At 43.3% G+C, this 27,015-nt stretch overlaps 1 protein-coding gene across 1 annotated transcript; it reads left to right on the top strand.

The window, feature by feature from the left end:
• Positions 1 to 34: 34 nt before the first annotated feature.
• Positions 35 to 26,589, top strand: WEE2 (WEE2 oocyte meiosis inhibiting kinase). Its single transcript, XM_054988934.1, has 12 exons — positions 35 to 115; positions 6,068 to 6,426; positions 11,086 to 11,285; positions 13,073 to 13,124; positions 17,119 to 17,291; positions 17,938 to 18,059; positions 19,298 to 19,444; positions 20,751 to 20,852; positions 22,617 to 22,702; positions 24,042 to 24,212; positions 24,320 to 24,462; positions 25,455 to 26,589. Exons 2-12 carry the CDS (start codon positions 6,070 to 6,072, stop codon positions 25,618 to 25,620), a joined length of 1,719 nt encoding a protein of 572 aa, XP_054844909.1. The 5' UTR covers positions 35 to 115; positions 6,068 to 6,069; the 3' UTR covers positions 25,621 to 26,589.
• The last annotated feature ends 426 nt before the right edge of the window (positions 26,590 to 27,015 follow it).

The raw sequence follows: 27,015 nt of genomic DNA, 5'->3' as shown, positions 1-27,015 counted from the left end.
CTGGCTGCTCCCCGGCCCAGCCTGGAAGGGAAGGCGAGGAGGAAGAGGCCTTGCCCGGCTGGCCGTCCGGCGACCCGCGGCTGAGCGTCCTGAGCGAAATTCTCCACCGCTTACGGTGCTGCCCTCCCCATCCTGGCCGCTCTCGCTGCTGTGCGCTACTGCGGATTTTTGCGCACGCGAATTCAGGAGGTGTGGGGGCTCTCTGGTGGGCATGTTTCCTCGGGAGCAAGACCCGCTGAGTTCTATGCAATACTCCCTGTGAGCCGCTATACTCCGCGACCCCTGGGCGAAGTGATTAAGCCCCTGTAAGCCCCACTGTGGCTGCTTCCACACATGTTGGGTAATCCACTTTCAGTACTCTTTAGTGAAGATTTGAAACTGATTTTCCATGTGTGGAACAAAAAATCCACTTCTAAAGGATTACGAAAGTGCATTGAAAGTGCATTATTCAACGCGTGTGGAAATGGGCAAAGTTTCAGTGGGACTCACCACTCTAGGTTGTAGATTTAGGCTGTTGGCACGTTTGATAAGAAACCCCATTGAACCCACCCTGATTTTCTTTGGAGTTGTTGTACAGCAGGATTTGAGTCCAGTGGCACCTTAGAGACCAACAAGATTTTCAGGCTATATTTTCAGAGCTCTAATTCTCGAAAGCTCATACCCTGAACACTGGACTCATCCTGCTGTTCTGCTGCAGACCAACATGGCTGCCTACCTGAAACTAAATTCAAAAGGAGCCCAATGCAACCTTCAGAACTATTATGAGGGTGCCACCAGGACTCGCGTTGAATTTTCCTGTAACAGACTAACACAGCTCTCCTCCCTGGAATGATATTTCACCTAAGGGGCTTCTGAGTCAATATGCAAGAGATTAAGATTATTCGTGGCTGTGCTGGCAGATGCGAGACCCTATACCTTCCTCTACAACAGCGATCCCCAACATGGTGCCTGGGTTGTCATGGTGCCCCTGAATATGTTTCCTGGCTGATTGCCCACCCCCAACATAGAATGAATCCGATTCCCAGCTACCCTTTCCTCATCAGAGGAGTAGGAAATGCTTCAGAAGTCCCTAGAAGGCAGCACCTTTGAGTCTGCAGGGAGCACGAGTTGAAAAACAGTGGCCTCCATTATAGGAAAACGCTTGATTTGGCATCTCCCAATGTCATGATTGCCCCAGCCGCAAGGGCAGCCATTTTGTGGTGGCACCCACTGCCGTTTCTCAAGATTCCAGCAGTACCTACAGGGATCCCTGCTCTAGAACCAGTCTGTCGTAGGTATGTGACAGGGTGTGTTTGTTGCTGGACAGTTTGTCACTGGACAGTGAAGTGAAATTTTGTTCCTAATACTGGAATGTACCTATTTTGAAGATTAAAATATAAACTCTTTTGGATTAAGCACTTTTCCAGTGGGTACACTTCATTCTAATAATAGAGATCTTGTGTAACAAGAAGAAAAAACATTTTGGACCACTTTATGCAGCTGACAAAACCAAGTGGTCACCCTTTTGTAGAACTATTTTAAACACTGCCCGCTTTTTAGCATATTCCAGGTACACAAAGGGTGTAATCCTGAGTAGGTGCACTTGTTGGAAGTACCATTTTATTCAATGAGGCTTACTCTCAGGAGAATTGCTTACCAAATTGGGGAGGGAAATACCCTTATCCAAATCTTACAGTGATGCGAGAGAATGAATCACGGCCTGGCTGCTTTGGTTGATTGGCTAAGAGTGAACAAATGAAAACTCAACCCCTGGAAAGACAGGTAATGCCGGTTGGGAAGGCTGAGATCTTGAAGGACACTGTGCTCCTCAGTTTGGATGAGTTCCACTGAGAGGTTATACCAGATCCAGCATTACTGCTGAAGATGTTAATATAGCTGCCAAAAATTGCTTTCTTCCAACTCAGTCTAGCCCAAAAGATAGCCCCCCTCCCCCGACCTTGATATAGCCAATCTGGCCTCCTAGATCGGTATTTTATTTATTTAAGCATATATATGCCCCACTTTTCCAAATAGCTCAAGGTGGCTTACAAAATGATTTTAAAATTCCCAAATTAAAGTCTCTCCCTCCCCTCAAAATCAGCTCAGAAATTCCTATTGGTGAAGAATCCTGCAGCTCTGTTACTAGTAGGAGTTAGACAGAGCCAGGCATATTATTCTCGTTCTGCAGATACTCCATTATCACTGCAATCATGTATGTGCCATAAAGTCACGACTGATTTACAATGACCTCTGCAAAGGGCTTTCAAGGCAAACGAAGCAGAAGTGCGTTGCCTTTGCCTTCCTTTGCAGAGTCTTCCTTGGTGGTCCCCTGTCCAAGTACTGACCCTGCTTAGCTTCTGAGATCTCATGAGATCAGGCTAAACTGTGCCAGCTTCTGTGCCCATAAGTTACCAGGCTCAATTTAAGGTGTTGCTGTTACCTACAAAGTTCTACATGACCTTGGTCCCTCATATATATGGGACTGTCTCTCCTCATACGCTCCGTCATGTCAGCTTTGCTCATCTGAGTAGAGCCTTCTGCCGATGGGCAAAACCACCAACTGCCTGGACACATGCATTCTCTGTGGTGGCCCCACCTTGTGGGATAGTCTGCCTGGTGAGGTTAGAAAGGCTCTTGGGCTGCAGTACCACTCTGTGCCAGAGCCCCATGGCGCAGAGTGGTAAGCTGCAGTACTGCAGCCCAAGTTCTGCTCACAACCTGAGTTCGATCCCAGCGACAACCATCCTTCCGAAGTCACTAAAATTAGTACCCAGTTTCCTGAGGGTAGGGTTGCCAGCTCCAAGTTGGGAAATTCCTAGAGATCTAGGGGGTGAAACCTGGAGAAAGTGGAGTTTGAGGAGGGAAAGGACCGTGGCATGGCATAATTCCATAGAGTCCACCCCCCAAAGTAACCATTTTCTCCAGGTGAACTGATCTCTCTGGCCTGGAGACCAGTTGTAATTCTGGGAGATCTCCAACCACTACCTGGAGACTGGCAACCCTACCTGGGGGTAAAGTGTAGATGACTGGGGATGGCAGTGGCAAACCAACCCGTAAAAAGTCGGCCAAGAAAACATCGTGATGCAACATCCCCCCCACCCCCCCCGCATGGGTCAGTAATGGCTTGGTGCTTGCACAGGGGACTGACTACCTTTACCTTTTTTAGCAGGGCTATATTGTAACAAAACAGTTCAGAAAGATAATTGTGTAAAGGGTACTACTTCACTATACTACTGTGTATACTTTGTACTGTCTGTTGCTATAAGGAGGATCCTGCTATGTAATTTTTGTGTCATTTAATGCATCATGTTAATACATAACACATTAAATGTGCTTCACATTTCTGGTTGGCTCCAGATTTCTACAATGCCAATCCTATTGCACTGTTCATTGGATACCCTATCCTGTTGATTGTATTGACTTACTGTATGTAATCTGCCTTGATTCCCGGTGAGAAGCAGATTATAAATAATATAAAGGGAAAAAATGGAATAAAAAATAAAATACAACAATGACACATTTAAATTATTAAAATGAGCAAGACAATAAGAAAATTAGCACTAAATCAGTAATGAAATGGATGCATTAACCAAGGGTGTGTGTATGTTAATACAAAGCTCTCTGCTTGAAAGCCAGTGACTGAGGGCCAAGCTACACATGACGAATGACACTTGAACAGCAAGTGTATTTCTCCCTGTTCACTTGCCCTCCACTCAATCCACTTGCCGTTCAAGTGTCATTCGTCATGTGTAGCTTGGCCCTCAGTCCTTAGGGTGGGAATTCCCAAACAAAGGTATAATCACTGAGAAAATCTTACTCCTTTTGTAATGACTAGCTTAGCTTCGGAAAGCTGTCATCATGGGTTCATGAATTACAGGAATCATAATTTTCTACACCCTATAAAACTTTTTGGGCTGACAACTGTAGGAACAAGTAGAAGTTCAACAGATACAGTTTCCCCATACCCTTCCCCAAACGAGACAGGTAGGTGCAGTCCTAAACAAGAATTTCTATCCTTCTAAGCTCACTGACTTCAATAGACTTAGAAGGGTGTAACACTGGCATTGCCTGCTGGTATAAAGAAGACAACCCATCAACTATGGGGAGCCAGTTTGGTGTAGTGGTTAAGAGTGGTAGGCCTCTAATCTGGAGAACTGTGCTCGATTCCCCATTCATTTGAAGCCAGCAGGGTGACCTTGGGGCAGCCACAGCTTCCGGAGCTCTCTCAGCCCCACCCACCTCACAGGGTGTTTTGTTGCGGGGATAATAATAACACACTTTGTAAATCACTCTGAGTGGGTGTTAAGTTGTCCTGAAGGGCGGTATGTAAATCATATTGTTATTGTTATTATTTCTGACAACAGGCATGTGATTTGAGATCTTCAATAAGGATAATGTTAGAAGAGGAAGCAAATCTGCATCCTTATGCCAGTTGCAATCCAGGGAGCTTTAAATGAGCCATTCAGTGGTTTGTTTCTAGTTTTCCATCCCTCTCAGTCTCAATAGTAAACAACAGGCAGTTTGAAGGGGGAAAGACCCTACCTTGTGGGAAGGAATTAGCAAATTAAAAAAGAGTATGTTTGGGTGGAAGTAAACAGCATGCGTAAGTCTTTGCAGGATAGACCAGGAGCCTGTTCCGGAAGCTGCACTTATGGGATAGTTACAGAGGCCCAGCATGCACCACAAGTCCAAACCACTATTTTTAACAGGAAGGAGGAAATGGTAATTGTGACCAGCTGATACAGGTTTTTTAATTGCTAACTTTTCAATGGTTGCACAGCAATGCTTAAGTGGTTATAAATTTTGTGGAGCATGTAAAAAAAGGTTGGTTTTAAACTCCTTCCTCCCAAAATGGGTTGTGTTATAAAGTGCTTGGTAATTGGCTGAACAGCTTCACATCTGCATGCAATCTAGGGGTTTTTTTCCCCTGGGGTATGGAGACCCATTGTACAAGGGGCTACTATGTAGAACCTCTCTCTGTTTAGTTTATGTATGTACTGTGGGAAATGGCTCTGTTATCTGCTGACTGACTAAACATTTGTGTGAAAAACAGCTGTAGGGAGAATAATTATTCCTGATGAATATGAAGTTTGTGCAGCCACGTCTGGTTCATGCTTACTCAGAAATAATTTCTGCCAGATTCAATGGGACTTGATTCCAAGTAAAACTACAGGGTGCTGTTCTTTCTTTATCCAAGTTGTGTGTCTTTTCTATTGATGTAAAGGTCATTTTTCTCTTAATACAGGGGCATTTTTCCCAAGCTAATTGTTCATAATAGATCTCTGTATGTCAACTAGTCCAAGTAATTTGTATGTCTAAGCTATTAATGTGACTTCCTTGATCTTTGCTTTTGGGTAAGAGTTGAGATGGTTTAAAAGAGGCACTTTAGAATTGGGTTGTAGGGGTGATATGTTTTCTGGGAACCAAACTGTAATATCCAGGGTTGTAGCCAGGGTAATACTAGAACACTTTTGTCTCTCATCAGATCTTTGATGGTGGAAGAAGCAGGCCAGACATTAAGTTGGAAGCATGGCAGTTTCTATGTCACAAATAAAACAAAAAGAGCTTGTTTTTAGAACAGGAGAGATTCTTGTCTGAAACCTGCCTCTATCACCCACCACTTTCTTGCTTGCTGCCATGACTGGCTATGAGAAATGCTAACTGTGGCTTAGGAAATTCCTAGAGATTTGGGGATGATGCCTGAGGAAGGCAGAGTTTGGGGTGAGAGCTTCAATGGGGAATGTGATGCCATAGACTCTGCTCTCTGAAGTTGCAGTTTCCTTCAGGGGAACTGAGCTCTGTATTTCAGAGGTCAGGTGTAATTTCAGTAAAACTCCAGCTAGAGTTTTGGAACTCTAAAGTCATTTCAAGTAGGGCAGGCCTACTTTTTCATTCTGGACCAGATCCTGTTTGGCTGTGACCTCCTCACTTTCCATACAAATAGGTGAGGGAGGGTCTAGATTTACCTAGAAATGCTACATGCCTGCATCCCCACCCCATGATAATACCTAAGGTCAAAATGATGGTCGATGGATTTGTTGCAAAAGGTGGTCTCTAAGGTCTTTTTCGGGTTTTTTTTCCCCAGCAGCAATGGATGATTTGGACAGCAGCAACACGTTTATTCAGAGGCTGGATTTTTCCAGTTGTGGAGAAGACAATGAATTGGAAGAAGACAATAGTATGCGAGAGGAAGAGCAAGGAAATGTGACCCCTCAGAAAAACTGGGCTTCTCAGAGCTGGAGAACTAACTGTCCTGTCCCGGTTACCCCACAGAGGCCACTAAACGATTACCCCCGGACTCGCCCAAAGTCATGGGCAAGTCCTGTGAGGGAACATAAAGGATCTCTGAGAGAGAATGCTGTCTTTTCAGAAGAGTATCCTGGAACTCCATTGCACTACGTCACTTGGCAAAAGCTGCAGCTTTGTGATACACCGCATACTCCAAAGGTAAGGTAATAATCCTTATGCGAGTATGCAATTAGATATTGCACACTGCTTCGGGGTAATACTTGTGGAAAGTAGCTACCATTTCTAATGCACTGCTTCTCTCAACTTTGGCGCTTACTCTCTATTTCTGCATCTGACACGATCTGCAATCTTTGCATTTGTGAGACCTCAGAGGTGGAGACATAACTTGTTCTTCTACTGCAGGCTCACCTGAAACTTTTTCAGTTGTGTTAGTACTTCTTTGTAGTGGTAGAAATTAGGAACCTGCTTTTAATTGTCCAGAAAGCAATAGTGCTCTTAGAAGTCAGGGACTATCCGGAGTGCAGTAGGTGTTTCTGCTTAAACCTTTTTCTCAGGGCCAAGCTACACATGACGAATGACACTTGAACGGCAAGTGTATTTCTCCCTGTTCACTTGCCCTCCACTCAATCCACTTGCCGTTCAAGTGTCTTTCGTCATGTGTAGCTTGGCCCTCAGTTTGTTGTAGCTAGATAGGGGAAGAGTCAGGGGCATCTGAAATAAACCTAGTAGTTTTCTCTGTGGTACTATTCCCACTGCTACAATTTCTTTACTTATACCCCACCTTTCTCCCCAATGGGGATCCAAAGCAGCTTACATCTCTTATCCTCCATTTTATCCTCATAACATCACTGTGAGGTAGGCAGGCCTGAGAATGTGTGACCGGCCCAAGATCACCCAGCAAGCTTCCATGGCAGAATAGAGATTTGAACTTGGGTCTTCTGATACTCTAGTCTCTACACTATGCTGACTCTTGATGTTGTAACTGCAAAAAATGAGCATTGGCGAGCGTTCTAGGCAATAGTCACCTCTGGTGGTTGCAACGCTGCTGCAGTCAGGCAGTACGAATGTTGACGCTCATAACTGAAGCAGTAAATGTCCCCCTTTCCTTCATTCAGCTCAGCCAGGGATGTAATGATATGCCACCTCCCAACATGCTAACAGAGTTGGGCATTCCCTACCCAGTATTATGGAAATTCATGGAAGATAGGTGTATCCGTACCTATTTTCTCTAAAAGCTAAATGAACCCTTGGAGGAGTTTTGCTGCTAACCAGTACTGCAGAATGGTAAGGAGGAAGCCACTCTTGTCTTGATCTGGAACTTCTAAGGCGTCTAGTCGGTGCCCACTGATCCTTGAGTGCCTAGTACATGTCCATGTACCAGAAATGGAAAGAAGCTCTGAGCATGATCCAAATGCTATACCATCCTAAAGCTACTAAAGTCATTAGAGAAATCCTTCAGACCTCCTCAAAGGGCATTGGCTTTTAAACAGTGTTATAGCTATAATGTTATCTCTCTTCTCAAGTGTTGATCTCAGCTAGATACCATAGTTCCGGGTCGGTAGCGTTGGTCTGCAGCAGAACAGCAGAATTTGAGTACAGTGGTACCTTAGAGATCAGAGCAGCTGCATTGTACTTTTACATCCTGATTTCTTTCTTTGCTTCATTCCTCCTACTTCCTAACTGGGATATAAAGGCTCGGAGATCTCTCCGCTCTCTGTATCTGAAGAAGGGAGCTTTGACTTGTGAAAGCTCATACCATAAAAGTTTTGTTGGTCCCTAAGGTACCCCTGGACTCAAATTCAGCTAGGTACTAGTATCCTTCAGTGATGACTTTTCTAGCGTTGATGAATAGGCCTCCATTTCAATTGGATGGAGCAAGAGAATATGCTGGACTTAAGTACTGAGGATACAATCTGATATATTTTTATCCTCAAGAGGTTTCAATATTTGTAGGAACATCTTTATGTCAAAGAAGGATCTGTTACTGCTTGGATGTGGAATCTCTGCAGGTTATAAAGACAACATCCTGAGTGATTTTGTTACAGTGGTTTGTTCTCTGAATATTTGGAATAGAGCAATTTAGAAATTCTCTTTTCTATCGGCTTGTGAAGATGGATGTTTGAGGATTCTATTAAGATGTATTGCTTTGCTGCCAAAAATATACTGTGATGGCAACATTAACAAAGAGACTTCTTATGATTTAAATTAAAAGCACAAGAGTGGTTTATCTGGATTGCACCTGTGCTTTATCTAATTTAGCACATTGTTTCACACAGTGGGCAGCTAGACTCTCTAGGAAGATTTATTTAGGGCGTGGAGACCCAGGTCTCTTCCATAGCTGCCCCTCAGCACTGATACTCAGAGGCTGAACATGTGTTACCTCGAGACTGGTAGTACCTGCCTGTATGCTTCCTTCAGCTCTCATAACTAGATAGTAAACAAAGGGAGAGTATCACAGTAATGTACAAATAAACAAAAACAAACAAGCCGTGAAATCTAACTAATGAGTGTCTCTATTGTAAATCAATCAAATTAAAGCAACATTATAGTCACGTGCCAAAATGGAAGGCAGATGCTAAAGGCTAAAAGAATATTGAATGACTAGTGGAAGTGTATATGTGTGGCCTGTGATATAATGACTGCCAGGATGAAGAGGTGAAACGGGCAGATTGCTGGCTTTTCTTCGCAGTTGTGTATCCATTCTTTATTGCCGCCTATCATTGTCTTCATATGAGATCATATACACTATTTCTCCAATAGAAACTTACTGCACTGAAGACCTTCTGGCAATGTTTCATCACAAACTTACTGGGACTTTGGTGATTACTGTTCAAACCTCTGGTCAATTCTAGGCACATAGCACTTTAATACTGTATAGGAAATCCTGTTGAATTATATTTTAATTATTTATATATGATGCTTTGCCTTCTGTAATCGCCTACACTGTGTATATATATACTCTGTTTATCTTGCTTAATTTGACTATAATGTTGCTTTAATTTGATTGATTTACAATAGAGACACTCATTAGTTAGATTTCACGGCTTGTTTGTTTTTGTTTATTTGTATGCTTCCTTCTGCAACGTGGCCATGCCTGTTCAACCTGTGCATCAGGGCCAAGCTGCAAGTGACAAATGACACTTGAACAGCAAGTGAACAGACTCATGTGTATTCCTTCCTATGTGATCAAGTGGAGTGCAAATGGAGCGCAAGTGAACAGGGAGGAATACACATGAGTCTGTTCACTTGCCGTTCAAGTGTCATTTGTCACTTGCAGCTTGGCTCTCAGTTTGAAGAGCTGTTAAATATTAATGCTTGTGACTCTTCAAATGAAAGTTTGCTCCTATAAGTGCTGGGTTCAAATTCTTACCACATAAAGAAACGGGCACACGATAGCGTTTTACCTAAGGGAAGGTGGAAGGTTCTCTTGAATTTGTGGATGGCGACAGCATATTGCCACTGATCTTTTTAGAACATCCTTTGTTATTATCCCCTGGATAATAAACCAGTGTTTCATCAAAAGGTTATTTATTACTCATTTTTATCCGCTTTTAAACCAAAGATAAGATCACATTTCAACAATGAGATATTTTATTCCCTAATGGCCAGAATTTTTTCTCTTGCATGGGAATAAATTAGCTTTCCAAGTTTAAGAATATGATGCTTCCCAGTTTGGAGGTGGGGATGGACAAATGTTCTGGGGAAAGTGACATTTCAGCTTTAAAGTAACTGAATTCAAAGTTTTACAGGTACAAATTAGTTGGGGGGGTGTCCCTGGGCATCTAATGCTGTGTTAACAGAATGTTTTCTGATGAGTGTCAATTAGCTTCTACTATGCTCTGCCTATATACTTTTTTCAATAACTCATATCTTTCATAGGCACATAAGCCACTTGCTGTATCCTGGAAAAAACTAACCCTGTAGTGTTGCCTATTTAAATTCTTACTGATTGGAGAACTGGAGCATGCATAAACATGTTGCACAAGTGGTCAGCACTGCAGTTTGATCTTGCAGAGGGCAGCATCAGATACTAGTATCTTGTTAGAATGAGCATCATTCCTGTGCTACAGAGTTCCTAAAGGTTCTGCCGATCCACATGAAATTGACTGCTACTATCAGGTTCAGGATGGGCAATATTAATGCTTGTATCATTAATGTATGGTGTTCATTACCATGTAATAATGGTGACAGCTCTCAAAAAGGATTAAAACATGTCTGGAGGATAATTCTTACTAATGGCTGTTTGCTGTAATAATGAAATGTCAGCATCTTAATTTGAAAACAGGGAGTGTCTCTGCAGAGACTCAGTCATTGATTGTGAACATTTCTGGGGCATTGGTAGAGTTCTTGAACTGCTGGAAATATGGCAGTGGGTTACATAAGCCGCAGTCTGATCGAGCAAAATGAGGTCTTTTTACCCTCTTAATCAGGGTTTTTTTTCTGGGAAAAGAGGTGGTGGAACTCAATGGGTTGCCCTCAGAGAAAATGGTCACATGGCTGGTGGCCCCGCCCCCTGATCTCCAGACAGAGGGGAGGTGAGATTGCCCTCCGTGCCACCGGCGCAGAGGGCAATCTCAACTCCCCTCTGTCTGGAGATCAGGGGGCGGGGCCACCAGCCATGTGACCATTTTCAAGAGGTTCCGGAACTCCGTTCCCCTGAGTTCCTGCTGAAAAAAAGCCCTGCTCTTAATGTATTATGCCCTTGAAGTATTGCTACAAGATTGCTTAATGTGGTCTATAAAGTTTTCCCACAGTAAACTCAGCGATGATAAACATTACTACTTTTTGCAGGCTGAGCATTTATGTAAGCCAGGTGGTCTGCAATCTTCTCCCTTGACTCTCTGTTTTTTATTCTAGAGTCTCTTAACCAAGACGACTTTCCCTTCACCGGTGGGGAAGTTCCCCTCCAAAGGGATGAGAAACTTGCGGTTCACTTCTTGTGCTGAGCTGGAGGAGCCTGTCTCAGCCTCATTGGTTAACATTAACCCATTTACACCCGAATCGTATCGGCAAATGGTTTTCCATCCCTGTGGCAAAAGAAAAGCCAGAGGGGAATTGTGAGTATTTGTCAAAAGAACTGGGTTTCTTGGGAATAGCTTGATGCTGTTACTGATCTTCTTTTGCAGTTCTTGCAACCATGCTTGTTTTCTAAGGTTTCTTCTCATGATGGGAAAACTAATAAGAGTAGTCCTCCTGACCAAAGCACCGCACGAATTGAATATGAACCCTAAAACATGCCCAGGGATCTTTTGCAGTGCATAAGAGTCCTGGTGGATGACGGCTGGGAATTTTTGGCAGGCAAGTCTATGTAGAAATGTTCCCAGAAGGCAGAAATTCACTGTTGTACTCACCCAAAGAGTTCTTTTTGCCTTCTGTTTATTACAAAAGAGAAGCTTAGCAGATGCAGAATTCGTTAATAAAAGCTGCACTTTAACTTCTCTATGCATCATTTATTGGAGCATCCTGCCAAGGATTACTTCTCTCTTGTGTCTTGGTCTTTTCCCTTAATCCATGGGAGAAAAGCAGGAGTTATGTGTCTGTTTTTTTAGTTTCGCATAAGAGGAATAACTTCTCCTCTCAAACCTTTGGCTGCGGGGGCTCTATTCAAGAGATATGAGGGCAAGAAATTGAAATCCTTAAAGGGCTGATTTTTCAAACTGAGGTTTGGGGAGCACAGAGGTTTTCATTGAAAAATGTTGCCTCTTCCATTGCAAAAATATAAGGAGAAAGGCATATCTTTGCAATGGAAGGTGCTACAGACATAGCTTTTTTTAAAAAAGGGAGCTGAGAATTCTGGATATTGTTATAATATGATATGGATATAACAATGTTTATTTGCCAATTAAAAAAAAATAGGAAAAGCCCCATTGATGGGGACAGTGTTGCTGTTGAGGAACAGGGGCAGGATTACTGTGGGGTAACCCAACGTGGAAACTCTTTTTCCGCTGCACTGAATCAGCAGTTGGAGAAGTAATGGGGAAATTGCCAATGTCCATCTGACCCCTAGACTCATGAAAGTGCAGGCACTATCCCTTCCTGTTGGGTGTATTCCTGGTTCATACACAGCAACAGCAAAGCCCACTAGGCCTGGCTGTCCCTATGAACTGACTCTGGGCTCTAGAACTTGCCCCTAGAATTCGCTGCAGTGCAAAAGGGTTCATCAGCACGGCAGACATGTGGATGCAAAAAGGGGTCCCTGCTTGAAAGTCTGAAAATCACTGTGGTCGTGTACTGGTGTTAAGTAGAGATCTGAAGGCCTGGAAGAAAAATGAGGAGGGAAATTTCATGTTCTTTCTGAGTACCATCTTTAACTGTTAGCATATTTTCCCAAAGTAAACATAGTTCAGTTCACCCAGATCAAACCATCTGTTTAATACTCTCCCCCCGCCCCCAAATTACACCACTGTCTATGCAGAAGTATGGCTGAACTTATTCTTATTTCTGTATGCATAGGACAAAACAGCTGTTGTATGCATCAGTCACATAGGTCAGTTTCAACTAATGAAAGCCCTGTTCCAAGCCAATTTAGGAGTCCTAGAATTCATGTGATAAAATGCTGCGTTACTTCTTACTATCTGAAGGAATTGTGGTTTAATTTTTTAAAAAGAAAGGAGATTGTCCCTAAACTAGAACGTGACTTTCTGTGCTCAGTGCGGCAGCCTTTGTGGTCTTGGAATGAATTTTCTTGTGTTCTATATATGCTTGGACGTAGAAGCATCTGTATAAATACTTCATAAGGCTGGAGCACTTCCTCAAGTTGGTGTTTAAAAATTTAAATGGTGAAACAGAAGTCTGGGGACTGTACTAAGATGTGATTTTGTGTGATTAATTTTATTGCTTTTAGGGAAGATCCCAGCCAAAGAGGGAGCGAAGTAGAGCAGGGGGTGCCAGCCAAGGTAAGAGTATTGAGAGTAGGGGGCAAATGTGCAAAACCAGAATGTGATGCCGAGTAAGGCCTCTTACTTCAGCAGTGGATTCCTAGCAATATGTAGCACTTATGCTGGCACTTTCTTTTTAGGGGGCTGTACATTTTTTAATTTATTTGTTTATAGACACCCTTTCTCACTGAGACTCAAGGTGGATGACACAGTGCAAATGAAATACAATATAATCAACAGCTAGGACATTCATGGAGCAAAATACAGTAACAAGGAACAGTTAAGACATTTAGTGAGCAGAAAACAACAGGGAATAGTAGCAGAAAATTTTAAACAAGCATAAAGCTGAGGACAGAAATGCAATCTTTCTGAAACAAAGGGTAACTAGTTAACCTGGCATGTTTAGCAACATGGAAACTTCCTAGTAGGAGTTTTTTTACATGCAGTATGGAGAACAATGTAAGCTGGTTTTGGTTCCCACTAGGTACAAAGGCAGGGTACAAATGAAGTAAATAAATACAACAACTTTGTTGGGCAGGCCAGTATGATTTATTTAAAATATTTATACCCTGCTTTGTCTCCTCAGACTCAAAGCAGCTAGCAAAACAGCAAATGCTACAAGAACATAAAAATCATCTACGTCCAGCAACCAGTTAAAACCAGTACACAATTAAAACAGTTAAAAACCAATGCCCATAACTGGCTTTCCACCAAATGCCTTCTGGAACAAAACAGTCTCAATTTCCTGAATGTGGCAAGTGAAGGTGCCCCCAGTGCCCACTCAGGTAGACCATTCCAGAGGAATGGACCTATCACAGATACTAAAGCCTATGACCTAACTGTTGCCAAGCAGAAATTTGTAGTGAGGCTGTCTGCTTAATGTAACCTCTGAGCCAAGCTACAAGTGATGAATGACACAGGTTGGACACTTGTCAGCTTCCCTCAAGTTTTGATGGGAAATGTAGGTGTCCTGGTCTTGCAGCTTGGCTCTCATTTAATTGAAACGTACAGAGCGGCAGTCTATAGGAGGGAGAACATGCGGTTGGGAGGGGATTGCAGGCATCGGGCTCTCGCCGGGCGCCCCCCTTCCCCTCCGTGCTATGTGTGTGGGTTTCTATAAACTTCAATTAAATGGAGAGCCAAGCTGTCAGACCAAGATACCTACATTTCCCATCAAAACTTGAGGGAAGCTGACAAGTGTCCAACCTGTGTCAGGCGTCACTTGTAGCTTGGCTCTCTTTTGTATGAGTTCTATGGGGCTTAGGAAGCAAACTTTCACACAAATATGTTAAGAAAAAAATTCCAAACTTTTTAACAATTAGTGCAACACAACTACGTTTTTCTTTTCTTTAAACAAACTCGTAAGTGCAGCCATACAGAAACTTTTAGCGAATAATGTCTTTGAAAACCATTCAAGGCAAACAGTTCAACTCGTTGGATCCCGCCAAGTGATAGAGTCCTTTCCACAGTAATAACAGCAACCAAACATAATACACACACACCACTTCTAGTCACTGTTCACATACAACATTTCTGATTACCTTATTCGGGGTGATAAGAACACGTTTATTGTTATCAAGCTCCCCAGCAATCAGCTTCTTCCTCGGGTGCCCGGCTCTAGCTATTGACTCCTCTCTACTGCACTAAACCAATTAGCTCATAGGGGTTACATTAGCATAGCTTGCCCAGGAGAGTCTAGTGGGGTGATATAGTTTGAGAGGTATAAAGGGCTTTAAAGGCGCCACATAGCAGAGAGGACTCATGAGGGACTCAGCCTTCTAAGTCAAGCCATTGGTCTATTAAGATCAATATTGTCTCCTCTGATCTCCAGCTGAAATCTTTCACATCCCCTAGTGCCTGGGCCTTTTAGTTGAAGGTGCCAGGGGCTGGACTTGGAACCTTCTGCATACAAAGCAGATAGTCTGCTACTGAGGTGGGCCCCTTGGGGCTGGGGGGAAGAAACCTGAAAGGTAACAGCTTGCTTATGCCACCTAGTGTCTCTGATTCATCGCTGCTAAACGCACTTTGGTCAAGGTGTAAGGAGCACCCAAGCAGTTGAGGAAGAACAGGTACACGTACTTCCCTTACACGATTTATTAACTTGGCTGGGAGCAGGATGTAGTTGAGGAATATTGTGTGAACAGAGAGAGGCCGTTTCCATACGGCTTACCTTATTCTGCAAAATAGCAAAATCTTGCACGAAATCTCACGAGAAGATGCTGTTATCGCATCTTCTCATGTGATAACAGCATCTTCTCGTGAGATTTCATGCGAGATTTCGCTATTTTGCAGAATAAGGTAAGCCATGTGGAAATGGCCAGAGAAGGTCTAGGATTGCCCCTCACCCAGCACCATTCAGAGTCATTGACTCCCCACCTCCCACCTGTGCAGCTGCTTCAAGTAAAAAAATAACAATATATTCAATCCAGCTTCTTACATAGTTAACTGTAAACTCCCATGAGCTGGGAGAATTCGACCCAGGATTCTACTGCAATGAGCAGAGAAGTTTTTAATGCTGTTGTTCAAGCTCCTGCTGAGAGCTGGTTGACCTGCCCTAGAGAAGCATGTGGAAGGCTCTGCTGGGGCTGTACCACTTCAGCATGCTAGTAGAGAACCACATGTTTGAATGCTTCCTGCTGTTCATAAAATCTGTGATTTTGAGCAAGATAAGAATAGAGCTGGCTTAGGGCACCCCTCTTGAATTTTCAAATGTAGGATTTTTTTTAATGTGGAAGAGGGAGATTTCAACACTCCCACCCTGCTCTTTTGCAGTCGTAGAATCTTAGGTGAGCCTGTACAACTTAAAATGTTTTTTCCTTTGTTGCAGTTGCCTGTACTTTAGTTACCTGAGCACGAATAAGCAAAAGTCTCTAACTGAATAGCTCCTGAAAACAAAGCTGTCTTTAAAGATTTTTGTGGGGGAGAAAGCGAAGGACTTTACTGAGCATCAGGCGTATATCTCCTGCTGTCTGTCCATGTGTTCTGACGCACGAATCTGCCTCCATCTCCATGAATCTGAGCACGATCACTGGTGCTTATGAAATGGGTTTTTGTTCTTTGGTAGTAACTTTTAAGAAAATGAAATGACATCTCCCTCTGCTGGTGAGAAACAAAAGTGATGTCAAAGCGTGACTTGTCTTGGGTACCATTTTCATGCAAGAACTAGCTAGTAGCTGTAGGAAAGTTAATGGAGATGGGGTGAGGAGGAGCAGTAGGACATGACAGAAACTATAATAGAGATACAAGCAACAATGTAGGGGTTATACAACTGCATGATCCTAACCCAACTTTCTGGCCCTCATAGAAATGAATATAATAACCTTGAGTTGGGTTGGGTGCCTAGTGTGGATCTTCACTGCAAGGCTTTAAGAATTTGGATTGTGCTGTGAATATCTGCAACTGTGTGTCAAACCAGACAAGATCTGAGATCATACTTCCAGAGCATTTTGCGATCTAAACTCCATTGCTCTGTTTGTTGGATGTCCCAGCCGTTGTGATCATATTGATTTACACTGCATAATGCTCTGTGAGTCTCAGTGAGAAAGGCAGGCTCCAAATGACATCTTAAAATTTTTTTTTCTGTTTTTTGAACGGCAGCTTCCCCCCTCCCTACCCCCACCATTTAGATCAGGATCAAGCCTATGGACCTATAAAGCTGCCTTATACTGAATTAGACCAATGGTCCAACAAAGACAGTATTGTCTATTCAGACACAGCTTTCCAGGGCCTTGCGTAGAGCTCTTTCACATCACCTACTACCCGATCCTTTTAACTAGATATGTCAAGGACTGAACCTGGGACCTTCTACATACCAGTCAGATGCTCTGCCACTGAGCCACAGCCCTTCCCCTAAAAGCAAAGCTGATGTGAATTTTGTTTGCGTGTCTGTCAAAGTGACAGGTCTAACTTCAGAGGATCTTGTACTCAGGATTTCTCATAAGACGCCTCTCAAAGTCTTTCTCAGTCTGCAGTCTGCCTTCTGACTTGTGTGGGTTTTTCTCATCCTCTGTAGAGGTTTCTCCTGCGGGACAACAACATGGTTTCCCGCTACAAGAAGGAGTTCCTGGAGCTGGAAAAAATCGGTGTAGGGGAATTTGGCTCCGTCTACAAGTGCATCAAAAGGTTGGACGGCTGTGTCTATGCCATCAAGCGCTCCAAGAGACCCCTTGCTGGATCTTCTGATGAGTAAGTGAACGGTGAAAAAAGAAACTGCACTTTTATATGATGATGAAGATATTTATGATGAAAAAGATACAGTGTTGGTGGAAGTGTAGCTGTTTGGGATATGTTCTAGTGACCAGGTATACACACAAGGCCTTTCTAGACCCGTACAGAACTTCAGATGTGTAATTCGGCCCTTAAGAAATATTTACAGTGCAAGAGAGTGGGTTAATTCTTCTAATTCCTAATGCTCCATATTGCTTCTAGTTCGGTTCTAATATCCAGCTAGTATCTAGTGTATTTTTAATCCCACCTTCCTCCAAGGACCAGAGCGAGGTAAATGGTTTTCCATCGTCACCCAACAAGATCCATGGCAAAGTGCAATTTGAACTTGGATATCCCAGCACCTAGTGCAGCTGTTTAACCACTATGCTAACTATATGTTGATAAAGGATGTGTTGAGGTTGGTACTGGGAAATATAATGTGAAAAGAAAATGAGAGAATACAGAATGTGTGTAAGCCATTGTTGCAATGCAGTATCACTGTCCTTCCCCTTGGCTCTCACAGCTGGCCTTTCTGTATCTCCTTCCTGGGGATCTAGAAGCAGGATGGCTTGCTCTTTATTACCATAATTAAAACTATGGTCTTCTTTCTTCTGTCATTTTGCAGGCAAATGGCTTTGCGGGAAGTCTATGCCCATGCGGTGCTTGGTCACCACCCCCATGTGGTACGCTACTATTCTGCCTGGGCAGAAGATGATCACATGATCATTCAGAATGAACACTGCAATGGTGAGAACGTATTGGTCCCCAAGAGCTTTGCTGCTCAGTAACTAAAGCTTAAATTTATGCAATGTTTTTGATTCCCTCGTGTGCCTTGCTTGCCTACAAGGAGCATGAGGTTCCTAAAGACTGGGTTGCTTACCACTCATCTAAATCTCTCAATTGCTGTAATTAATGGGAACAAAAAAAGGACATGAGGTTGAGGTCCAGGCCATCTGAAAAGCCACGCTTCAGGCCCGTTCCTCAAGCCTTCACAGGATACTTTGAGATAGATCAGAAGTGAGCTGTGCCTCATGAAAGCTCAAACCATACTGCAAATTTTGTTAGTCTTATAGGTGCTACTGGACTCTTGCTCTTTTCTACTGCTATAGGATACTTGGAGTCTCTGCCATAGCTGTGTGCTCATGGGCAGGGATCAATCAAGTCTTCCCACACTTTTCACACATCAATTTACTTATCATTGGAGGTCCTTTCCTAACTCCTCTGAGAACATTGAAAGTGATATGGGTGTTAATTGGAAATGGGGCACCCTATATTAGTGCTGTATCTCTGGAACACCTTCCATGGAGATGTTTGCCAAGTTCCTATATTGTTGTCATATAGATATCAGGGCAAGACTATCTTCTCTTGTCCTTGATATGAATTCTGTTCAGAAGCCTGATTTTGCGCAAGCTTGCTGACTCCGATACTGATTCAGTGAACTAGTCCTGGCTGCTGTTGCATTGATTTGATTTTTTTCAAGTGGTGTATAACAAAAACATCTTATGGGAAAGCAGAGTTACTGGTATTTTAAATGAATGAAATGACTCGTACCACATGTGGAAGCCCACATTTCCCTACACAAGTGACTTCAGCATGGGAAGCCTTAATGGAATTATTGTGAGTTCATAATATAAACATAATTTAAGTATCAAGCACTCTGGGCCATCAAATTGCTTCTTCCATACAGTAGGTACGTGTTCTTTTTTTCTTTAAAAAAAGCACCCTAGGCTTTTTCTTAGCATACTTAGAGTGCAGGCTTAAGTATGTTGGGAGGGGGAAAAGAGGGCTCACCCAATCCAAATGGGGGCTTGTGTGTCTTCTTGTTAAGTGTGTGAGAGAAACGCTTGGGCGCTCATTTAAGGGGCTCCCAGCATATTGTGGCTACTAAGGATGGCAATCCAGTGAGGGAGGGAGGAAGGGGCCAAACACGTGTGCAAGGAGCAGTTTTTCCTGTGAGCTCTGGTTTTGTTTTTGGCTTTTTTCAGGTGGGAGCCTTCAGGATGTGCTTTTAGAAAACTCAAAGACTGCCGATTACCTCAAAGAATCTGAGCTGAAGGAAATCCTCCTGCAGGTCTCCATGGGGCTGAAATTTATTCACGCCTCAGGCCTAGTTCACTTGGATATCAAACCCAGTAAGCATATCTGTCAGCACCCAAGCTCTGTTCATCTTGGCCACTAAGAGCCAAACTACAAGTGACGCCTGACACAGGTTGGACACCTGTCAGCTTCCCTCAAGTTTTGATGGGAAATGTAGGCAGCTTGGCAGAATGTTGGACAAGTGACAGTTGAAAAGTCCATTGGACAACAGTTGGAGGGCCAAGCTGCCAGGATGCCTGCATTTCCGATCAAAACTTGAGGGAAGCTGACAAGTTTCCAACTAGTGTCAGGCATCACTTGTAGTTTGGTTCTAACATTCAAGGCATGCATGGGATGCCTGTAGAAACAGTGTGTTGCTATACTGCTGTGAGAAAGGTGAGCTGTACACACTTAAGTCTTGGAGCCCCCACCCCACCCCATAGTGCAATGCAGTCCTCTTGGTATGGAACTTTGGAAAGCTTCCACTGAATGTGCATTTGAGTACTAAACAGAATTGGGGACAATGTTTCTGCTTCATTCCGCCCTCCTCTGGGGAGCTCACAGTATTGTACATGATTATCTCCTCCTTTGTTTTATCCTCAGCCAGAGGCTGCGTTGAGGGAGAGTGGCTGACTCTAGTATTTGAACCTAGCTCAGTCTAGCATTCTGATGGCCACTTTGTTAAACTACAGAATTAATTGACTTAAATAGAGAAGATGACATTCAAAATTTTATTTACTTTCTTGCTGAGGCTGAAGACTGATTTCAACCCTTTTTAAAAAAAATGCAGTAACAGTAGAAGGCATACAATAACCAATAAGACTGGATTATAAAATTAGGGAACCATGCAGTAAAAATAAGATGATGATACAAATCATATTTTATTAATTTTTTAAATAAAAAATACTTTGCCATGTTTTCCCCTACATTTAAGGTGTTTCCACAATGGATAGAAAGCCATGAACGATCTTACTTAAATAGACATTTATGCTCAAGACTTTTGCACAAAGCTTTGTGCAAATGTAAAGGTGAATTGAAGCTGGGAAAGCCGAGTCAAGCTATGCATATGTGAAGGGAGAGGGAGCATGCATGCAAATATGGCCACAAGCAGTTTAATCCAAGTTTATTGTGCCACCTGAATGCCGCCAGCGCCTTCTGCCATAAAATCATCCTGTGCTCCAGCAGAAAGCCAACTTTCAGCAGCGCATATACGGAATGGAGATGTGTAGAAGTTCTGCACAGGAGAGGGTTTTCAGTGGCCGCAAAGAACATAGTTATGCTTGTAAAGTCAAGTGGCATGTACTGGTGTTGGTTATACTGTGCCAGCATAGATATTGCAAACTTATTTCTCATTCGTTATAGGCAATATTTTTATTTGTCGCAAGCTGGTTGGATCTGCTGGTCAGGAAGAGAGTGACAGTGAAGAAGACGGATTTGCCTCTTCTAATGTGGTATATAAAATTGGTGAGAATACTTGGGTATTTCCTATACTTCTGAATGGTTTAGTGTAAAATTCTCAAGCGCTTGTTTCCTCAAAATGGCCCCGAAGGACAGACCCTGATCTCTTCTCCCTCCATGGCTGCCTCAAAATCTGCACACATGTGATTGGGGTGCTCCAAGCAAGCATCTCTGCACGTGGCAGCCACTAAACAGATGGTCAAAGCTGTGAGGGGAGGCTCAGTATAACGCTCTTCTGTTCAACTGAGGAAGGTGATGGGCATGGCTGTCCAATCTGTCAGCAAGCCTCTGTTGAGGAAGTGTTTCTTGAACTCCATTCAGCACAAGCTGCTGCATGCAAAATCCCAGGACTCTTCATCTCAAGCTATTCTGCATATACAGATCACATTCCTTGCAAGATGATCCATGCACGGAATCTTACTTCCACGTTTGGTGGTATACTTGGGCATGATGTCCTGGGAGGCTGCGCCAACATTTAATGTTAAGGGGCTGAATAGTCCGTTGCAGCCTTCAGCCTGTAGTGATTCACAAATGACTCGTGGTCTAAACCGAATGAGTTGGTGTTGACAAGAATACTCTCCCTGGTCCTTGTGTGAGGTTTAGAGCTGCTGTGGGGCACTGAGTCAGCTTGTTGCACACTCTTCTAGTTTTGGAAAAGCTCCCTCGGCTGCTTTTCTTGCTGTGCCAGTAGTGGGGGGGGGGGGGAAAGTAGCCTTGATGAGCCCATGATTAGGTGACTTGTTTAGACTTTGGTTGTGCAGGGGGAGGGGTCTTGAAATGATAATGTGTACGTCAGATGTGAAGCTGCTACCTGCTGTTAGGTGAGTGGCAGAGGGGCTGCTGAGCCTTGAAAATTCAGCACCGACAGTACCACTTTGAGGTGGGTCCTAGGGATATTTATTTATTTATTTACTCCATTTCATTAATTCCCCACCTTTGTCTCCAGTGGGGGACACAAAATGTCTTATGTCATTCTCTTTCCCCCCATTTTATCCTTGCAACAACCCTGTGAGGTAGGGTAGGCTGAGAGCAAGTGACAGGCCCAAGCCACCCAACAAGCTTCCATGGAAGATTTTGTGAGGATTCAAAACTTGGATCTCCCAGATCCATGAAAACTATGTTGAAAGGGAAGTCAAATTCTTCCCCTAGGAATTGTGGGGGCAGTTGAGTCTCGGCAGTTTCTTTTCCAAAGCAGTTGAAATAGGACCCAACTGGAATATACAGTCCAGTTTTCTATGAAGAGACCCCACTGCATTCTGGGAAATTCTGAGCTTCGTTGGAAGCTCACTGGGGGTCCCTCAATGAGAAGATGTGTAACAGAACCAGCTGCTTTGAAAGAGAATCTGCTGGACTGCTGCTGTTCCCATGAAATGCTAAGTTGCAGGAGAGTATTACCTGTCCTTGGAATGGGTTCCCAGTTCATGCAGGGCAATGTTTGATGCCTAAAAGGCAAGTCTAGACCTGTATGCAGACCACCATCTCTTCCTGGACACACCCTCAGAATCTTCAACACAGAAGGCTTCCATAGCAGAGGGAGAGGGCTTTTATTATATTATTTTAATTTTATCGTATTTGTATTCCGCCCTCCCCGCGAGCAGGCTCAGGGTGGATAACAGCATTAAGAACACTTAAAACATTCCATATAAAACATATGATGCCTAAAAGGCAAGTCTAGACCATCTCTTTTCTCACTGAGGCTTCTTGAAACTTTTTTAAAAAGCCGCTGGCTCATTTGTTGTCTTCCGTGGCTCACAATTTTCTCTTCCTTAGGGGACCTAGGACATGTGACATCAGTGACCGATCCTCATGTGGAGGAGGGGGATAGCCGCTTCTTGGCCAACGAAGTCTTGCAAGAGGTACAACTGCAAACTTGGTTAGCCATTTATGGGAGGGGGCTTCAGTAGATTTTCCATCCATGTTGCTTCCCAGTAGTGAAAAGTGAAAAATGTATACGATCCGAAGAGAAACCAGAGTGTTTTTGTATGTTCATATTTAGCTGGTTTCTGCTGTCACCCGGAGCCCATGATCTATTGATGTGGATGGCTTCGGCAACACACACAGTAAAATTGGAAGAACTTATTGATATTGATGGGAATTCTTCATACGTGTGCTTAGGATCACAGTCATGAAAAATCATGTTAGGCTGAGGTACATCTTGGCTTTAGGAAGCCATGGAAATATTGAAGGTTCAGTAAGGTAGCTAATCGCTATAGTTTTCTATGAGAACATGTTTAAAATACATCGAATGTATTATTGGGTATCAGCAGATGTTCAAATTTGCGAGTAGAAAATAAAGTCCTAGTTTTGAACCTGTTTGAGGTGAATCTCTTGCTTCACGTGTGACTGTGATGCAGATCACAGCAGCTGAAATAAAAGTTAAAAGCTTAATAACCTGACTTTGAATCTCAAGCAACAGTTTCATTTTAAACTTCACTAGCTGGGAACGCTTGCAAATGCTTTTACAGAATGGTGGGGGTTATTCTGACCAGGGTGGTGACTTCTTTTACTCAATTTGAATTCAATTATTGTTAACTGGAACCAACTTTAGTGGGGAAATGTGAGGCATTTGTGATTTTAGGAAGCTCCTTGTCCCCATTTGGGGTAGTTTCTGACACCTGATGAGGGACAGTTGTCTTACACTGCTCACCCTGCCCTGAAGATAAAATTTTGTTTTCCAGGTTTCTCACCCAGGCCATTACAGTGGCGCACAGCAAATGGAAATTGTACAAGAGTAATCCGTACCCACTTGCAGCAAAAACTCAATGGCAAAAAGACCCTTCCTCTGTGTATTACTTGTGGCTTGGGGGTCATTTGATGTCACAGTAATGGCTTAAAGGTGAAGAAACACTGGTCTAATTAGGGTGTGCATACCCTAATCCGCATACCAAAATCTGTTTTTTAAAAATGTTAGAGAGAGGCTGATTCCGCACATGTTGGATAATGCACTTTCAATGCACATTATCAATCATTTGAGGTGGATTTTTTGTTCCGCACACAAAAAAATCCGTTCCAAATGATCTATAAAGAGGATTGGAAGTGCATTATCCAATGTGTGCGGAATCACTCTTTGTTGCAGTTCTAATGCTGCTTTTGTAGGAGGAGGAGCTCTGAATCAAGTATAATACAGTGTAGTTAGTGCGCTACCTCCTGGATGGATCTTAAGACACCTGCTTTTCTTATCTGCTCTTGCCGTAGCAATACTGCCATCTGCCTAAGGCAGACATCTTTGCCCTTGCATTAACCATTGCACTAGCAGCAGGCTGTGCACCTCTGCCCCACAACGATACCATGTGGCACCACATCCGGAAAGGCAACCTGCCACTTATCCCTCAACAGCTTTCACATGGCTTTACGGAACTGCTCAAGGTGAGTGTTTTCAACTTGGGGGAGTGTGAAAGGAGCAGTGACATCTCAATGCTACATTAATAGGGAATCTACTTCCTGTTTTTTCACCCCACCCCACCCCATTTTAGCTTATGATTCATCCTGATCCAGTTGCCAGACCTTCAGCTGCTGCGTTAACCAAACACCCTGTCTTACGGCCTTCTCTTGGCAAAGCCGCCCAACTTCAGAAGCAACTAAATGTGGAGAAGTCCAAAACAGCGATGCTAGAAAGGTAAGGTCTACGTTCTACTAGGAAAAGAGACAAGAGAAGTAGCTGATCTGGAAGACGTGTAGACTAGGCCTGGTCAGGGAAGGGGAAGCCTGGAATCTCCCCTGAAGGGAGTCGTACAATAGACGCAGTTGTTTGGTTGAGGACTGGCTTTTCAGACTTTGTTCTTTCCCCCATCCTAGAATCTTCACAACCATCTGATAACTGTTCAAAAAACTTGAGGAGCCACTGAAATTTTCCTAGGGCTCTTGCATGCCGTGGCCTTAGCAGAATGAGCTGAAGTTATCTTGTGAATTTGAGGGATTTGCAGTTTAAAGTGAGGGTCTGAACTCATGCTCAGTCTAGCAGAAGAAGTCAATCAGCTTTCTGGATTCAGTGGCTGTTGCTATCCTGAGGCCAGAGATGCCTGGGGACCAGAGGCAAACCTTAAGAACAAAGTTCCTGCTCATCAAAAGACACACAAGATTTGTGGATTGGCAACAGATGATCTGCTTGCTCCTTCCACACACGCGTTATGCTTCTACTGCTTACCTGGTCTGTGGCTAGTGCCTGTATACTTACTTTTGAAAGTCTGAGGTTTCCTGTACATTCACTAGCAATGAACTAATCTGAAAAAGAGGCATGTTGCTCCCTTGACCTCTCTGGCAAGTGTAGAGCAATCCTGCTGCATTCCCTGCTGATCTCAGCATGCGTCCTTTCTCAGGGCCAAACTAGAAGTGACCAGTTACACTTGAATGGCAAGTGAACAGACTCGCATGTATTCCTCCCTGTTCTCTTGCACTCCACCTGCACTCCACTATGTGATCGAGTGGAGTGCAAGTGAACAGGGAGGAATACATGTGAGTCTGTCCACTTGTCATTCAGGTGTAACTCGTCACTTCTAGCTTGGCCCTTAGTTTGCCCTTTTAGTAGCGTCCTTAGCCTTTGGAAGAAGACTTTGTAGCTTGATGAAGTTCTAATGGGGATTCTGTGTGTTCCTGGCTTTCTTTTCTCAGGGAGCTGAGAGCCATCCGTTTTGCTCAAACCTTCAGAAAGGATCCCTCTTTGGAACCTACCAAGCCTGAAGCTTCTGGAGCCGGTTCAAAGCACCAGAGTGGCAAGAAGCGCCTGGTGGGAGGGAAAAGCGCCCGGTCATTCAGCTATACTTGCGGTGGCTACTGAAGAGCGAGCTGTTCGGGTTTCTTCAAGCCGCTGGAACATGTTCCTTGAAGCAGAGTCTCTTCTGATGAAAGGCTCATATGCAGTGTGTTTGTCATTACATTCATGATAAGCAAACTGAGTACTGATCTCTGATCAATTAGTATGAAAACAGCTGTCCATTCTGCTTCACCAGCCTCGTCTCCTATATTCTGTCCTAGGAAACTAGGCAGTCTATGCACCCCTAGATTATGAAAGGAGCCGTTTGTTTTCTCTAGCTTTGTTTAAGCTATTTTAAGGACCCCTGGATTTAATACTCGGCATTGAGAATGACCACTAGTTATGGGTAGGGGAATGCCTGTTGGTCTGTATGTAGTTTGTTTGAGGTGGTTTTATTTTCAGCTCACTGTAGCAATACTGCCATTTGTCTAAGACAGACTTCTTTGCCCTTGCCTGAAGAGTCAAAGGAAGTAAACTGGGCCACAGCATACTTAATGCAGAAGTTCTAATGAACAAGATCCATCAGAAACGAATGAAGTAGCCTCATGCCAAGGGGTGTTAAGGAAAACATAACCTGATTTGGGGGAAAGTTGCTTCCATTTGTAATTTTTCTTCCTTTCCCCTGTTAATTCTAATAATGGAAAAATATCAGGCAACCTTGTCTTTAAAGACTTTTTTTAGCCCAGGGTAGAACATCTCTTTTATTCCCAATGTGGTAATCAATGACTGACTTGCTAACAGGTGTAGGCTCTGTCTACTTGCATGCGTCTTGAGGGTGGGGGTGTTAGTGCGTGTACGTGTTTGCGTGTGGACACAATGAAGGGAGACTAATTCTTTTAGAACTCCTCAGTTTCCTGGGGATTACATTATGTAACTGTTCATAATAAAATAAAGTAAACATGCCCCATGTGGTGTAGCATCTGATATTGTCTCATGAACACCCCCCTGCTGCTCCGCGAACGAGCCCAGTCTTAGAAGCTTCATGTCTTCAGAATTTTATGCCTCCTGAAATATGTACTTTCTCCTTAAACTTTATTGAATGGTTTTACTTCAAGCTGCTGGACAGCACAAGGTTTTTAGTCATTGAGGCTATTCTCCCTTTTTAAAAAGAAAGTGACACCTGTTCAAATAAAGTATTTTATGATCTTATTTATCTACAAGAATGTCTCTGGGGAATTTTTGAGAAGCCTATACAAGGTTGGTGTCGCTGATTCCTGGGTATATTAATGTGTATGGTATATTGGCTTGATTAGAGGCAACGGCTGATTGTCTCACTCCATCTCATCCACACACAAACACAGTGGGTTAGATTAGTCCACAAGAGAGGACGTGTACCAGGACTGCTGCATGGTATGCTTTTTGATCTTAATGTAGGTATACTAAAATACATTGTGAACGTAAGTTTATTTAACTGATATT

This window comes from Eublepharis macularius, chromosome 9 (genome assembly GCF_028583425.1).
Source record: "Eublepharis macularius isolate TG4126 chromosome 9, MPM_Emac_v1.0, whole genome shotgun sequence".
NCBI classification, from domain to species: Eukaryota; Metazoa; Chordata; class Lepidosauria; order Squamata; family Eublepharidae; genus Eublepharis; species Eublepharis macularius.
Note: the sequence above shows the minus strand (reverse complement) of the source record. Positions and strands in the feature narration are given on the sequence as shown.

Excerpts from the sequence above, each read along its gene's own strand:
- WEE2 (XM_054988934.1), top strand. The coding sequence starts at position 6,070 with ATGGATGATTTGGACAGCAGCAACACGTTTATTCAGAGGCTGGATTTT. Across the intron at positions 17,292-17,937 it reads CTTGCTGGATCTTCTGATGA|GCAAATGGCTTTGCGGGAAG; the intron begins GTAAGTGAACGG and ends GTCATTTTGCAG. Across the intron at positions 20,853-22,616 it reads TAATGTGGTATATAAAATTG|GGGACCTAGGACATGTGACA; the intron begins GTGAGAATACTT and ends TCTCTTCCTTAG.